The sequence below is a fragment of the Lepisosteus oculatus genome, chromosome 5 (genome assembly GCF_040954835.1).
Source record: "Lepisosteus oculatus isolate fLepOcu1 chromosome 5, fLepOcu1.hap2, whole genome shotgun sequence".
NCBI lineage: Eukaryota > Metazoa > Chordata > Actinopteri > Semionotiformes > Lepisosteidae > Lepisosteus > Lepisosteus oculatus.
This window is the reverse complement of record NC_090700.1, coordinates 16,728,833-16,746,203: the sequence shown is the minus strand read 5'-3', so window position 1 is coordinate 16,746,203 and position 17,371 is coordinate 16,728,833. Positions and strand designations below refer to the sequence as shown.

Here is a 17,371-nt window from a genome sequence, read left to right as displayed (position 1 = left end):
AACAAGAGTATAGGTTGCAGTACACATTTGGAGAAGTTGAAAGGATAGCCCTGGAAAAGCAAATCCCGCCCCAGCCTTATAAACACTTTTTAATGGAAAATGTATTGGAAAGGGCAAATGGAACAGCCCACTGACATCAAAGATTTGAGGGAACACTTGGGAGTGTCAGGGGAGTGTTAACAAAACAAGATAAAGTCATGCTGCTTTCTGTGGGGTCAAGGCAGGTGAAGGTGGTCTTTTTTCAAGTTACATTCTTTAAAAAAATGATATAATCTAACATAGTTTCAATCCAGTTACTAAGGAAATTTCACTTAAAATGTTCACTAGGGCTTGTGTACAGGATATTGTAACCCCAAAATCAGGGACAATATCACTGAAAAATGATACATGCAAGGTAGCCTGACTAATACCAAAAAAAGACCATTCACACTATCTTCCCTATGCAGACTGCTAAATAAGAGTAAAATCAAGTCACATTACACAAAGGGTAAAAGTCTAACAATGTGCAGACCAGCCAACTATTTAATCTTAAAGAACTGAAGAGCAACGGAGTCCAGGTTTTAAATCACAAATAAAGCTGATTCAATCCAATTTCGACGTGAAGAGCTGAAGCTTGCCATCCTTGACAGAGGCGACAAGTAGGTAGGTGTGTTTTCATAACTCAGTCTTGCCACACTCACAGAGGGCTGTACCCACCCAGAACATAAAGTACAGGCTATGGTCCATTGGAGCAAAACTTTTCAAGTACCAAGTATCTGAGATATTCTTTACATTGGCATTGTCTCTTTTTATCTTAGAACAAGTTGGGATAAAATCGCAAGCCCTCCACAGAATCATCTCTGCAAAGGTGTCCCATCTTCTCAGCAAGAAGCAGCCTTTAAACAGAAAAAAAAGAAAAAATGCACAAATATTGTCTTTATTGCTTTATATTCACAATATAACCTTGGGATGCTAGCTAAATCTAATTTAATAAGGTAACTAAATGACTGTTCATATAACAGTTCCAGCTACTTTTTGACAGTTACAAACACAGCAACGCTTTGAACGTGTGGTGTAATGTGATGTGTACATCAAACTCTAACCTCACCCTGCAGTGTTACTCTACATTTACAGCTGACCTCTGCCACTGGCTTCAGGTTTGTTGAATGCAAAACCTATGCACAAAAAATAAATACTACAAAAAGGAGACAAAATCCATAAGAAATAAAAAATAGGTCCTCTTTTAATGGATGTAAAACATAAGTGTGTTTACAGCAGATGTTTTGTTTTGTTTTTTACTTTTTTGGCTATGGGTTATGGAAAAATGAACAAAACCTCTCCATGCATGTTGTGAGGTCTTTGCTCAGTCTAAGTATCTGCTTTGTGAGAAATTAAAATACCTCTGTTTGCCAAAAGTAAAATGCACTTATTCCCAGTACTGAACATTGACTCTACTGTATAAAAAGGTAAGATAAAAGCAGACAGTTCACACATTCTGCTTGGGAAGATAGACTTCTCAGAAAAAAATAATATGTTGGAGTGATATCACATTGGCATAAATTTACAGTGTATATTATTTATATTTTCTACTTCTTTATATTTCAGAAGGGAAATGGTAATCAGTTCAGGGTTGCTAAGACATTAATAAGCCACACATCAGAAAGAAGAAATACCTCAACAGTTTTCTTTAACAGTTTTCATATTCTGTATTTTATATCATTTTATTGCTAATACTGTATACCAATACCTCTCTTTTGCAAGAAGAACTGAGAGTCCTAGAAGTTTTGCAAACTCTTCTGAGGTCAGAGAGCCTTTTTCAGTCACCTGCAGAAAAGAAAACTGAATATTTATCATTGTAACAGTTTTCATTAGAACATAAAAACAAAATTAACAGATTACACTTCCTTTTTGTTAATCCAATTTGGCACACAAAGGCCTTGCTTTGGGATTTCCACAATAATTGGTTGCTTCTATTATTTCATTGTTATGAATGAAGAATTTTAGAAAAATATATAAAATGTTAAAGTAATGGCTGTTAGGATTATTTTGGAGGTTTAGCTTTTGGAAGCACATGTGCTATGGACCTGCATCTGATGGAAAATTGCAATCAGACATTCTCCATAAAAGATGTATTTGTCTTCCAGATCAACATCTGGTTATAATATTCAATCCCATAGGCATTCCTAGTCCGCTCATGCATGGTGTCTAGCTGAAAGCTATTTGGAACCTCTGGGCACTGAAAAGTTGTACAGGAAACTACACAACCTTTATTAAATCTCACTGTGTAGTCTGATGTGTTTTTCATGAGTTTATAGAACAGATCACTTAACCTGAAATTGTAAGGCAAATAAAAAGCTTACATTATCAAGTGCTGAAGCAATCATTTCTTCTTCACTATGGGACTGTAGCTGAACAACCATAACACCACTGTCAAAAACTCGTAACCTAGAACACAAGAATGTGACACCATATACTATTAATTTCCTCCTGATTACCATAACATTTAAAATATGACACAGTGGGACAATATACATGTAGGTAAGACCCTAAGTGCAACTGTTGTTGAATTTTATTTGATTTCACAACTCACACAGTCACTTCCTGCCTCTTTATATTAGAAAATACTGACTGTTAACCTTGATTACATATGTGAAGCAAAATTAATTGTATTTAGACCATTCTTCATTTTACCATACTGAAACTGTGGGGGCTCATTACTATTGTTTCCCAAAATTCCTAGTGAGTGTTTATACTTTAAATACACCTGCTTACGCCTGATAGGTGTTCTTTGTAAAACACATACAGTTGCAAGAAAAGGTTTGTGAACCCTTTGGAATTACCTGGATTTCTGAATTAATTACTCGTAAAAAATGTAATTCTAATTTTTTTAACTAAGTCACAATAATAGACAAACACAATCTGCTTAAACAAATAACACACAAACAATTGTACTTCTTCTTGTCAATGCTGAATGCATTGTTTAAACATTCACTGTCCAGGTTGGAAAAAGTATTTTTGTATTATTGTGTTTGTCCATTATTGTGACTTTGAAGATCAGACCACATTTTTATGAGTAATTAATGCAGAAATCCAGGTAATTCCAAAGGGTTCACAAACTTTTCCTTGCCCTTATCCAGGTTGACTCACAATATGTATACACTGTCTATGAGGTTTTCTTGTCCTTCAACAATACACATCAATCCAGTGAGTATTGTTCACACACAACAACCTAACAAAATGTAAAATACAACTAGCACAGCCTGGCAGAGCAAAGCAAGCACTGTGCTGAGCAAAAAAAAAGCAAAATAGAAGAACAAATCGCACTGCCAGCCTGACATTCAAGACCACACCTAAGAATGAGACCACAGGTGTTGTCTGAATATTATAGTCGATACACAGTATTGTATGAGACTATTTACTAAAAAGGTAAAAATGTAGTGACTAGCTATGGAATTTCCAATAGTTCTTCACAAATATTGTGGCTAATTGTCTGAAGCTATGAGTCTGTCCTTCAATTACTGTCTATTTCTCAGTCAGCTTGACATGACAAAATGAAGTCTGGCACACTTCCATGCAATGTTGCATTTTGGGATGCAGACAAAGTACCATTCTCATAACAAATGGATATAAAAAATCCTCACCAGAAAGTACTAAAACTGGGCTTTCTAAAACTAGACAAATTCTTTGAACATCTGCCCATTTATTTTATAAAAGACTTAAAACCAGAAGTGTCTAAACAAAACAGGATGTGGAAATTGAAGCTATCAATGGAATTCACTCAGGCTGCTGGCATTACTGTCAGTAGCCACCTTGTTCTCAGACAGTTCACTCACCTCAAAGGCAGCTTCAGGGACTCAAACATTTTGCAGGCATTTACCAAATCCTCTGGGGATAGCAACTGAAAGGAAACACGTACAAAAAGCCATGACAAGTGTGTGCACTGCGGAGATCACAACAGGACAGTGCCGATGTCCGGAGAGCTTTCCTGAGACAGGAAAACGCAATTAGCGCAGGCGAAGATGGCTGCTTTTAGGATTCTTTTGTTCCAGAATCTCATCCGCCCAGGTCTATCTAGAAAACCCTCAAAATGAGTTCGTCAGACTTTCAGGATTTCCTTAAGCATTTCTGTACAGGGATAACATCCACAGACCAATCACAATGGCATTGATGCAACAGAAGGCCTTGTTCAGAACTCAGAATGCTCCCGTCTTTGCCCTCTCAATCCTAATAGTGCCTCACAATGTTAATGTTTCTTTATTAGCCCTATACAATTTCTTGCATTAGGAATGCGTCTTTTCGCATACCCCAGCTTTTCTCCAGGGAGACACAGACACAGAGACAGGGAGAGAAGCTTGGGGTCAGAGCGCAGGGTCTGCCATTGTACGGCGCCCCTGGAGCAGTTGGGGTTAAGGGCCTTGCTCAGGAGCCCAACGGAGTAGGATTCCTCTGCCGGCCGCGGGATTTGAACCGGCAACCTTCCGGTCACAGGCGCAGATCCTTAGCCACAGAGCCACCGCTCCGCCCAATATAGAACTTTAACAAGCTTTAAAATTTTCCCAACATTTGTTATATATTTGCAATTGTTAAAAACATAAGAAAACCGCAAAGCCCTACAGCGGGTGGTGAAAACTGCCCAGTTAATCTCTGGGGTTGCCCTCCCATCTATACAGGACATTTATGACAGACGGTGCTTGAGGAAAACTCTACGCATCATCAAAGACCCCACACATCCCAACTACAGACTGTATGACCCTCTACCATCTGGAAAACGGTTTCTGGAGCATTTGTGCCCGGACTACCAGACTCAGAGACAGTATCAAACTATTAAACTTCCAGCCACTCTCACCTACTATCTGAACCTCACAGTGCCTCCTTTCTTTCTTACCAAAAACTCACACATTGAAATCTACCTCTACCTTACATGTCAAAAAGCTCACTCCCCATTATTTCTATCCTTTTATTTCATTCTGTTGATGCATGTTTTTGCACATCTGATGTTGTTTTTGCACATTACCTGTTACCTTTTTGTTGTTTTGCACATTGCCTGTTGTTGTTTGCACACTGCCTGTTGTCTCTGTCTTTCTTTTATTATACAATTGCATTGTTGGTTTTTTTTTGTACTACGTATCGTCTGAGAGCTAGCTAAATAGCATTTCGTAATACCATATACTGTACCTGTATATGAGTATAATGACAATAAACTTGAACTTGAACTTGAAAAGTCCTACAAATGCATGGAATCAGATAACACACTTGTTAAAAAGAAGTATGATCAATTTTTGTTTTTACACATTAGGTCATATAAACCAACACCAGGTATAGGATTCTTTTGAGTAGCTAGCTTGCTTCGATGTAAATAGGGAAAGATATACTTAGATGATAGTATATATAGAGAGAATTTTCTCTTTAACTTGATTAGTTTTTATAAGAACATGCAGCCCATAAAACAAACATGGATCACATTAATATGATTGTGATATACGAACATCACATTAATAAACAATGGGTATCTTACTCGTATTTTTCTGTACGTTGGGCTGTGTGGGGGAGCACTTTTCAGTAAAATGTGACGGGTACAAAATAATAAGAGATTTTGTTAAGCCCTTGATAGACATGAGTCCATGAGAAGTAGAACAACAAGCAATTTTCTCTCATAAGCAAAGCAACGAGTACAGCATTAAAGGAATCCAATGTTGTTCACTTCCCATCTTTTTCAGTGATGAAAGAAGTTGATCTCCCTGGGACCTTGTGAAATTTCCTAAGTCACATCCTCATTTAGTACCTCTCTTTGTAATCAGATTTGTATTCTCCTGCATCAAGATTAAATACTTTTTCCAACATGCTGTTTTATTCAGATTTTCTAACCTTTTTCTAATCTTTCTAACTTTTATTTTATTTTTAATAAAACAGATAATCGGAAAATGGAGAGGTGAATGTGTTATTTAAAGCATCCAAGTTCTGCATCCAAATTGCTTTAGGGTTAATAGCAGTAGAACATTTTCAATCATGCCATATTCATCCTGTTTAATATTAAATCGTACCAGCACACGTTGTGCTCGCTGCTGAAATACTGTGTGCAGTGCGCGATGGGGCAGTTTCCTGGTGGGACCACTTGTGAGTATAATGATATACTCACAACAAAAGTATTTATCTAAAACTGCCAGAGCTCTAGATAACAGATGTGACATGATATACAGCATATCACTGAAGTGTAATAGTGCATCAGAAAAAAGGCAGACATTGTGGCAAAGAAACAATGTGCTACCTTTACTGGCATTCATATTAAACACAGTAAAGTGCCTAAATACCAAATCAAATAAAGAGACAAATTGTTTGATGTTCTGTCAAGATTACATTACTCCAAAGGTGAATAACAACAATCTATCCTTAAGAGGGTCATCCAATATTTCTCTGTATTATATTTTGCACCAGAAATTTTTAGATCAAGTACAATAATCCCATATCCCCACTTCCAGGCCAAGTGAAGAGAAGACCAAGGGGTCTAGAAACCCTCATCACTCCCTCACAGCCATCCAGATGGTTTCTTCTGCCTTTCCTAATTCCAAGTTGCTTAAACCAGGGTCAAGTGGGATCACAGTCACGTCTGATTATACTGCCACTCTAATTAGAAAGGTAATTAGCCAATCCATTCTCCTAGAGAGGCCTGGATGATTTGCGCTGGCAGAAGAGACTTAGATTTGGGTCAGAGCCCATATGACCTTTATCAGTCAAGAAGTAAAATGCCAATGCCAAAGGCAATGTTCATTATTTTGTCTGGCATGCGCCAACATGAAACTGGACATCTATTTTTCATGTATGGAGAAAGGGAATTAAAAAAAAACGGAGTCAAAGCAACAGATTAAGAAAAGGAGCACACATTAAAAATAAGAGGACTGGGTGGTCCCAATCTTACCTCCATCCCACGGGCTCGATTGACTAAACAATAAACTTCAGTCAAAGCCATCATGCCTCCTCTCTCCTTTAAAAAAGAAAAAAAAATACTCCTTTTCATGGCCAAATACACTAATGTCAATAGCAGTGAATCTGACTTGGCATTCAAAAGCAAATAGCACCGCACAGGGAGAAAAGGCTATGTCGGTGTGTCAGAGAAAGCTCTGCTGATGAGAGCAGGCAGAGGCAGCCATCCTTAAATGTCTCCAGAACACTTAGTTGTAAAGCTATATGGACCTCACTGCACACCAGCATAGGTCGCCAGGCCTCATCAGCTAGAAATGTTCACATGTAGAAACTCGCTGTAAAAAAGGGGGATCTGGTTAGACTGTGGGGGCCACAGAACATTGTTCAGTGTTGAAATTCAATGTTCAAGCTGCTCAGGCAGATGTCATCACCCCACTCTTCAATTCGCTCATTGTCTCCTCATGATCAAATTCATAGATTAAACAACCCAAAGGAAATTAAGCGAAATAAGAGCACTCACTGATATGGGGCTTGCAGCTGTGAAGTGAAGCTGGACATCCGTGTTCCAAATGGGAAAAACAAACTGGATTGGCGCAGAAATACACTGGTAGCAGATGGAATATAATGAGGGCTTCGTACCTGCAGAGGGACCAGCAGCATGTCTCCCAGCTGTTTGGCTAGCTGCATGTGGTAATGTGTCCCAGAGCCATGGGTTTCCCTGGTGACTGGGTTTGCTATGCCCATACTCAATAGATAAGATTTAAATCGGATAGTCTGTTGGGAAGAGTCAGGATAGCAATAAGCACGGGATTCAGTTTAACCAATGGGTTTAACACAACCATTAGAATATTCAAGAGATCTATGAATCTTTAAGACAACTCTTTATTTACATTTTGAGTATTTTATTGTATGATTCTTCATCTGAAATCGCAGAAAAGCACAAAGGTAAGAATAGTATCGCTTTGCTGCTCTTTGGTTTTTGACATTTGAGACTTAAATGCACGTGTGTAGGATATACTGTAAATATAATAAGCACAAAACCTTACCAAGTGACAGATAACCTCAATTTGAAATGGTGATTCAAAGAAATTTACAATTTAATCTCTGTCACACAAAAAATGGCAAAACACACTTTAAAAAAAATTAAATAAAATATCATTCAAAAAGTAGATTTTCTCATGAGCATTTAGGATTATAGGTAAGGCAGGAGAAAGACTTAAATAGGAATAGATGGTTCTTAAATGTTCTGAGAGACTTGTTCAAAGCCACTGCTAATAGTCCTGCCAAGCAGGCTTAACAGTCCATGTGTTGGCAAAGAGACTCTAATCCAATAAAGTTAAGATGCTTATGTTTATAAAGCAACAGGCTTTTTCACGCCTGGAGAACACAAGAGTATTTCACAGAAGAAGAGGTCCCTAACAATGTAATTACTACATTCTGCTCTGCCAGGCTCAGGCTCTTAACTATACAGAATTTCCCCCACTGGAGCAGAAACATAAATGACAATTCAACTTTGTATTTTCAAAATTGTATTTTCTTTAACATTTTTTATTGTTTGACTGTCATAATAACTGTTATTGTTAATACAGAAATACCTTTCTGCTTTTTAAAAGACTTCTCAAAGGCACCTATGAGGAGTTGTACTGCAGAGGTTAAACTGCACTGTCAAATAACTATTACAGAAAATGAATATGGGGCACCATTCACCAAGGTCCCCTAAAATGTCCTTTCATTTTTGGGTTTGAGTTTCAAAAGCCTTCATTTTGCAGTAAAACTATTTGTTAAATACTTGGCTCCTTAAGCATATTTTAAAATAATTTTGTCCTCTGATACTGTGAACTGTGAAGGACAAACTAAATAAACCCACCATGACCCAGAATTTCCTTCATGGACTAAAAGTGTCAATCAAAAACAATGCTTACCTCATCTTCTGTGATGTCCCCTTGTTTTTCTTTGATTTTGTTAGCTATGGATTTGGATAATTCTACCATTTCTTTTGCCTGAGGAAAAGAAGAACAATTTAACTCTGTAATGCACCATCACGTGATAAGGATAATCATATACAGTTGACTTATCAAATATTACCTTTTCCATAAGCTTGCTGAGATCTTCAAAAGCCTGTGGGAAATGAATGAGAAACTTGAAATCCAGTTCCAAAATAACACTTATTGTTTTTCTGTCACATGTATTTAATCAAATGCAATGCAAGTCCTGTCTCTTAAAGAATTAAACTCTTTAAAACAGTTTTCTAAACAGAAGCATGCAAATTAATCTAAAAATCTATTTTTTAATTAAATAAAAGTAGAAGATTCCTTTACAGAATATACAGTAAATGTCATTAACCAGGTACAGAAAGTCAGCCTGCATAAGGGATTACAGTGGAACCTCTTTTATATTGTCACCCTTTGTACTAATGCATCGTAGGATTTTACAAAATGAGAACGCATAATATCCACAAACACATGACTTGGAAAAAGAAATACTACCCACAAAAAGCTATGGAACATCATACAACTAAAATAATATTTATTTTATTATATATATTTATAGATCATGTATTTGGTGCTGCATGACCATCAACGGTAATAATGAGATTGTCAGACAAATGTAATAATGATAATTAATAATTGCTTACACTTATATAGCACTTTTCTGGACACTCCACTCAAAGCGCTTTACAGGTAATGGGGACTCCCCTCCACCACCACCAATGTGCAGCATCTACCTGGATGATGCGACGGCAGCCATAGTGCGCCAGAACGCTCACCACACATCAGCTGTCAGTGGGGAGGAGAGCAGAGTGATGTAGCCAATTTATAGATGAGGATTATTAGGAAGCCATGATGCCCTGGGATTTTTAATGACCACAGAGAGTCAGGACCTCAGTTTTACGTCTCATTCAAAGGACGGCGCCTGTTTACAGTAGAGTGTCCCTGTCACTATAGTGGGGCATTAGGACCCACATGGACCGCAGTGTGATTGCCCCCTGCTGGCCCCACTAACACCTCTTCCAGCAGCAACCTTAGATTTTCCCAGGCTCACACCTGCTTAGCTTCAGTGGGTTGCCAGTTGAGAGCTGCAGAGTGATATGGCTGCTAAATGTAAAATATTAATGAGGTTATTTATTCCAATAAAACACAGGAGACCACAACAGTAGTTTTATTCTCATCCAACAAGGAGTCATAAAACTGCACAATAACTGTATCGAGTAATACACTCTCAAGCATCAATAACAGCCTCAGTAACATCAATGTCACTTCCTAGCTTACAAATGCCACCTTGGGGATGTTCTGCTCCTCTGCAAGCACAAAGCAGTAACAGAAAGTCACGTGGTTAATGATAATGACGAGTCAGATGTCTACACTATTGAGCTCAGAGGTGCTCAAATGGGGCTCGAGACAGAAGACAGTTCAAGCCAATCCACTTGAGGCCTGAACCCCAACTTCTCACAGACGACATGTAACAGTCATCCATGACTATTAAATACAATCCACCCAGTGAACATTTTCAAAAGCTAACAGTGAAACATGAACAAGGAGACACATGTGGAAGGGCATAGAAGTAGAGGCTCTTCTTTACCAGCAGTCTTCTGATGCAGTGTTTGTTTACTCATTTCTACACTCATTGCATATGCCAGGTGCACCCTATCAAACTACAGAACTACATACAATACTGAACTGAAATCAGTGGGATTGAAAAAAACAACCTGTAAAACAGGCAAGATACAACTGACAAAGAAATGACAATGCAACTTGAAAAGACAGTGCAAGCCAGTTGGGTTTTTAAAGTGGAAACCATTTCAGTGTCTTAATAAAGATGGTGTCCAAGTCTTTACAAATGGACAAATTAAAATAATAACTTTGGCATCTTCTTCTAAGGATTACAAGATCATTTATTTCCCAGCAGACACACGTTGGGTTTATACACAGTGTACGGCCTTGGGTGAGAAATTTCCAAGACAAGATGTGGACCACTGAAAGTCAAAGACCTCAATCAGTGGAGTCTCAGTAACATGGGAAGAAGCTAAAACAAGTACTGGGTACAAATCTTGTTGAATTGAGGGTTCAAAGCTTTTAACATTATTCAAACTCCGGTCCGTCCATGAGGGGTGAGTCTGGGAACAAAAGGCCAGTGCACACACACACCTAGCAGGAACTTCCTCTGATAAACAATGGGCTGCACTGCTCTGTTCTTATCAGCCACACACAGCACAGGCAGGAAGCCTTTGGGAAAATGCAAGAGCACCAGAAAAAGAAAATCTATCATCCATCAATGAAACCAAAACTGATGCTAAGAGCCAGCCTCATTTCACAGACTCCATTCCCGTGGTGCAATCTGCCACAAACAGCTGCAACAGGCTTTGATATGTTCATATCTGCTCTCATTATTATTATTCGGAAGAAAGAGCCCAGGACACGACTGCTGTTCTAACCATATTTGTTGTTTTTGCCACTGGCCATTAAAAAAAAATACAATTATAACTGAACAAAATATTATTTTTGTGACTGATTGAAGCACTTATCTATTCCAGTGCTTGGAATCACTTTCATGCTCTGTATGTAGGTGGACCAATACTAATTGGAGCCACCATATGTACATTTTATCAAATGAAAACTTCAGTTCCTACATGGTTTACTAAATTATTAGCACTCTGGTATTAGTACCAATGAAGATCAGATCACCACATTATTTTCATGGGATATATGGTATAAAGTAAAATGTGAATTGCAGATAAATATATTCTATGTTCTTTAAAAAAAACCCAACAAAAACACTGACAAAAACAGGTCTAACATGACATAATAAATAACAATTAAGGTGTACCTTTTTCATAATCAAAACCTTTAGTTGTACAGAGTCTGCCTTATTTATGCTTACATGTTTATGCTGCCATTATTTATGCTTATATATGGCATACGTATAAATGTTTACATACGTATAACAAAGGAGAGCACTCATTAAAAAAGTGTCTAGAAAACATGTTGTACAAAATTGCAAAATAACTAAGTTAAGTCATTTTGGAGTCTAAAGTTATTCTTGCATCCTATATTTTTAGATCTATTTCAAAGTCTCAACAATATGTTACATGTTGATAGAATAGCTGTCATTTTATCTTTGAGATCTCTGTGCTCAATGAAGTGCGTACTTCTGTCTCAAACTGCCATAGAAACCGCTGATTGAGTTGCAGCCTTATTGTTTACAACTGGGTGTATTCCATTGCCTATTTTCATTATTTAGATCTACTGACTGACAAATGAAGTTCACAGGATACAGAAGCTTTCAACAGGAACTTTTTTAGAGACGAGTCCCTGACCTCAGCTGCTTTCCTGATGCCTCACAAATGCGGTTCCTCACATTGAGAGATGTTAATCACTGTCTGCCCAAGATGTGCTCAAATTGGCCTGTAAACTTGCTGAGGCTTAGAACATTAGAAAGATTACCAATGACGGCAAACTATTCGTCCCATCTTGGTCATTTAAGAAGGGTTAAACAGAGCAGTTCTCATATTTATCTGCTTGTAGGGGAGTCATAAATTTCTCATTGTTATAACTTTTCTGTATACAGTACGTAATGTATGCATTATTAATTATATCGTGTAAACTAAAACTGCAAGCTATCCGATTAACGGTAAGGTTTGGAAAGGCCAATCAGAGGTCCTGCAAAAAGAAAAAGTGGATATTGTGTGATGAACTCCCAGGGACATTTTGATTTAGATGAGCTATCAACAAATTTGTCATTTGATATTGCAGATGTGTTGTATTTACTTTTGTACTGTTTTTGTGAAAGAAATATTACAAACGTCACTCCAGGTTTCAAAGCTTAGTAATTTCCATTCTTCTTTCAGTGGTACACCTTGTGCTTGATAACACAAAGTTTAATAAAGTTAATAATAATAAAGTTATTAAAGACGTTTAATAACAGATCTGTTAAAGATCTTTCTAGATCTACTACATATTTCTAAGGGCTCTATTTAAAAGTGTGCATATTTCAGGATTCCTTCAACACTAAAATTAAAGTAAAGATAAGAAATTAAAATAAGACAACCTAACTACTTTAAAGGATGTTTTACTTTGCATCGTGCATATACCACTTAAATTCAAAAACATATTTTTGTCTCATGTCAGCATGTGGGTGTGTATTATTATTTTTTGGTCAGAAGCAAAAAGCCCTTCTGAGGGATAAATACTGCCATATAAAGAAAAGAAAAATTGGAATTGTTTTCAGAATCAAAGAGCACATAATCTTTATCACTGTAATAAATCTCTTCATTGGAACAGCCCACTGCGTGCATCCCGCTGGCCGGTGGAGGGTGTCTGGGGTGGAGCAGGAAGCACAGTGGACCAGACCAGACAGATGGATGACCTCAGATCTCAGATCCAGGCTCTCCTCCCAGCAAACCTTGACCAACAACCCCCCCGCCTCTCGCCCCTCACCTCTGAAATGTTTTTGTCCGTCTCTTTTCGCTTTTCCTCCAGCTTCCTCTCAATACCCACAATTCCAACAGCCCGGGTTCTTCCTGCCTGCAAGCCAAACAAGGAACGAGGAAGGAAACGTTAACAATGCCTTGCATGTCTGTCTCCATCAAGGCCATGGGCACAGCATGAGAAACTGCCTTTACTGCATCAAAGAGGGAAAAAAACCATTCAGGTAACCCCTCTCAGCTTGGGTTTAGTTAAAATTAAAAAAACAAAATCACATCAAAGAACTCCAGTGCTAACTTTAAACAGTTCTAACAATCATTTAGGGATACCATAATTGGTATGCAAAATGTATCAATATGCTTTTTAATCTTGCATGGCACATACTTTATATAAGACAAACATAAATACATATGGACACACAGACCTTAACTCAGCCTGGGAGAGAGTTTAGAGCTTTAAGATGTTACATCTCAGAACAGAATCTGACCTTTTCAGAGCAGAATCTACAGTATACCTTTTTTTTTGGTAGGGGTTGGCATCCCAAATACTGTAAAAACAGCACCACATGCTGGCCGAATGATGCATTACTTCCTCCTAAATGCACTGACAAATGCAAATGAAATTACTATACTCATTCTAGATTTACAATAACAAAAATGCTAATTTTAAACGATTATTTTCAATTTTAATTATAAATCCCTGCCAGGAAAGCTACTAACTCCAAGTTGCTGGTTCAATCAGTGATTATTACACCAAGAAGCAAGCTACTAGACACAATATTCATGTGGTTGCAGACTAAGTGAGTTTCTCTGCCTAGTCACATTTAACATCCCACAGGTGAAGGCATGATTTGGAGATCTGGTCACCTGGGTTCCAGTACCAGTGGAAATGGCCTGGGAGGCTGGAGTCTGTTCCCATCGCCTCCGAGTCATTTCTTCTGACAGCCGCCTGTAAAACTTCACAGGGAAAATGAAACTGTGTGGTTGCTGCTATGACCACACTGGCAACTTAGAATTCGAGCATCCCCAGTGTTAGAATCGAGGGATATTTTCTTTGTCTATTCTGGGTTTCAAAAATCTCGTTTTTGGGAAACAGGCGCATGGCAGGATAGAACCTAGATGAGATGTCAGTCCAGTGCAGGGTAGACACAAAAACACACACACACAGTCCTAAGGCTAATTCTTCCACAAGCCAATTAGCCTACTTTACTAGTATGTTTTTGGACTGTGGGAGAAAACTGGAGCACCTGGAGGAAATCCATGCAAACACAGAGAGAGAACACAAGCTCCACACATACAGCACCCCAGGTCTGGAACTGAACCCAGGGCCCCAGCACTGCGAGACAGCAATGCTAACCACTGCTCCACTGTGCTGTCCACAATCACTAAATAAAAGTTGTAATTCCAAAAACATGTCTCTTTTAGAATTGAGCCAAATTAAATCATTCTGCAATAAAACCAAGATTTCAAGACATTCATCCATTCTTTCTTTTGATAAAGGATCTTAGTAATAGGGGATGCTTATATAAGGTGTTTAATACAACTAGTTCATATACTGTGCATTATGGTTGCAATTCACTCTCTTTCAGTCTCGAGGGCTGATTTACCTCAATCTGACCATGCTCTTTGAAGGACAGTTTTATGTGGGAATACTTGCTGTTTTGGTACGGTCCCGGCTCCTTATTGGGTGATACAGGGTGAAGGTGAATTACTATTTTAGCACTGTATTGAAACAAGAGAAAATATGATGGGAAGTTACAATTAGTAAGTCAAGAACAAAAAGAAGAAAATGAAATCAGTTGTGATGCAGAGTTTGAGCTTACGTGTGTGGAGTGCAACTACATTATGATTTAAAAAAACAGGCAAAGAGAGGAAGTCTATAAGAAGAGAGAACTTCTAATTCATTGAATGAAGAAATAAAAATCTAATTGCATTTGGTGCGCAATTCATCTGTAAATACTGTACGTTTTCACTTCTGAAACCACTCAGGAACAGGAAATCCATTTTTAAAACCTTGTAATTTTCTCTAGTGGGTAAATCTGTCAATACGTGTTGGCTGCAAAGGTATAAGTAAAGGTTTATTCCATGCTGAAAAGAGAAGAAACACACGGAGCACAACGTTTCAGCTGTGAAGCCTTCTTCAGCTGAAACGTGTTTCTTTTCTTCTCTTTTCAGCATGTAATTAAGCTTTGTGAGATTAGGTCAGCCTGTTAAATACAACTCAAAAGTACTGTATCAAGTGTGCCTCCTTTTCAGAATTCTGAACTGCAGGTTTGTTGTCTCTGTTTTCAAATTGATTGGAAGTTACAGAAAAGCTGCTCCAAAAGTGTCTAGCTGACACCTGGAGAACACTTCATGTACTTTAAATGCTTCTTTTTGATTCTTCCAACATACGTCAGCTTGGGTTTTTTTTTTTCCCAAAATGTAGTAGACATGGCATAGGGGAGAGACACTTTACGAATGTGAACTGACATTCACTGATTGCAGCTGTTCCTGTCACTGGGACAGTGAGGGATAATGTAAAGAGGCAAGAAGAAAGGAGATTGAAAAATGGAAACGAAAGGACGAGACTGGAAACTGAAGTACTGTGACAACAGAAGAGCAGTCGGCTCCCTTCTACAGCTGCTTTTACCTTTTTCCAATCCCAGCTGCCTGCTCCTCAAAGAATATAACCTGTGACAGAGGAACGGCGATACAGCACTCCTGCAGAGAAGAGAAGGCAAAGTTGAGTGGAATTTTCCTCAGATGCCAATTCTGAACAAATAAATGTGGACTTGCAAAAGTAACTGAAATGTGTTCATAATGGCAAAGCAACTGGTAGCATTTTTACCAGTGTCACTGTGTGCAGAGGCCTTTTATTTTTTCATAATGTTATTTATTGAAACACAAGAGAATTAAAGAAATTCAGCATGATCATTTAAGAGTTTTTTGCACCGTGAAACGTCGTTCCGATATGCACAAAATTCATAGAAGTTCACGTTGGAATGACGGTTCTATTACAACCATTTTGTATTATAGGGGGGAAGACTTACATGATTCTTTTGGTCCCTCCAGATTAATCGGTGTGTACTCAGAAGAGCTGTCCCCACATCAAGCTTAGCCTGGCAAATAAGAGCATGCACAGGAGCAATTCAACAGCGAGGCATTTTCAACAACTAGTTAACAAGCCTAGGACTTTGTGCCTATGGAAACAGAATGGCATTATTTTGAACATAGCTGGATTCAATATTCATATTCAGGGCACAGAGGTTTAAATTTAGTTTGTGTTCGACTTTGTTCTGAATTGCAGTACTACAGCACAAAGACCACACTTCTTTACAAAGCACGTTCACCTTTGCAAAATCACTTTTTAACTGTAAAACTGTACGTAGGCTGCTCCGTGAAATGTTAATATCAAATAATTGAACTACAAAACAACTCAGGACTGTTCGTCAATCTTAGATCCCCTTTTGTCTTAATACTAGGCCTAAATCCGGGGATCTCGGTCTATCCAGCATGAAAGTAAGGCTGCGGTTTGTACCTTCTCATCTCCGTCATACAGCCTGACTCCTCTCTGCTGAATCACTAAAGTTTCGTTCATTTCCAACAAGCCATTAGACCACACGAACCGGTCCATTTGTGATCACTAACCCCTTCACTTCACTATACAATGGCAACTTCAGCACAAGACAAGACTGTCACTGTATTTTTGTTTACTTCCTGTATGCTGCCTACTTTACTGCCTGAACGTTTAAAAAACAGTATAACATTGATACAGCACATCAAAGTTTCTTGTGCATTAATTTAATTTAAATTCAATTATTTTCAAAATTTAGAATCAAAGGAATATCAAAAACGGATATGATAAAAAGCGAGAAGGCAGAAAAGGATAGACCTGTCATCATCAGAACGCGACAGAGATATGGGGGGTCTAATAACGCTTTCAGGGAACTTAAGTAACAAACAATGAAAAAACAAAATACATTTTTAAATAAAACTATATATCGAGAACCACAGCAGATTTTTAATTATATTACATAAACGCTTACTTATCTATACCATGATTACTTCCAT

At 38.0% G+C, this 17,371-nt stretch overlaps 1 protein-coding gene across 1 annotated transcript; it reads right to left on the bottom strand.

Annotated features, from left to right (window-relative positions):
* Positions 1-488: 488 nt before the first annotated feature.
* Positions 489-17,135, bottom strand: vps36 (vacuolar protein sorting 36 homolog). Its single transcript, XM_006628191.3, has 14 exons — positions 16,839-17,135; positions 16,351-16,419; positions 15,951-16,021; positions 14,926-15,040; positions 14,186-14,275; positions 13,332-13,418; positions 8,983-9,015; positions 8,820-8,897; positions 7,537-7,671; positions 6,893-6,958; positions 3,813-3,877; positions 2,340-2,424; positions 1,727-1,803; positions 489-875 (listed from the first exon to the last, which is right to left on the bottom strand). The coding sequence occupies exons 1-14, from the start codon at positions 16,932-16,934 to the stop codon at positions 794-796; spliced, it is 1,149 nt and encodes a 382-aa protein (XP_006628254.2). The 5' UTR covers positions 16,935-17,135; the 3' UTR covers positions 489-793.
* Positions 17,136-17,371: the final 236 nt, after the last annotated feature.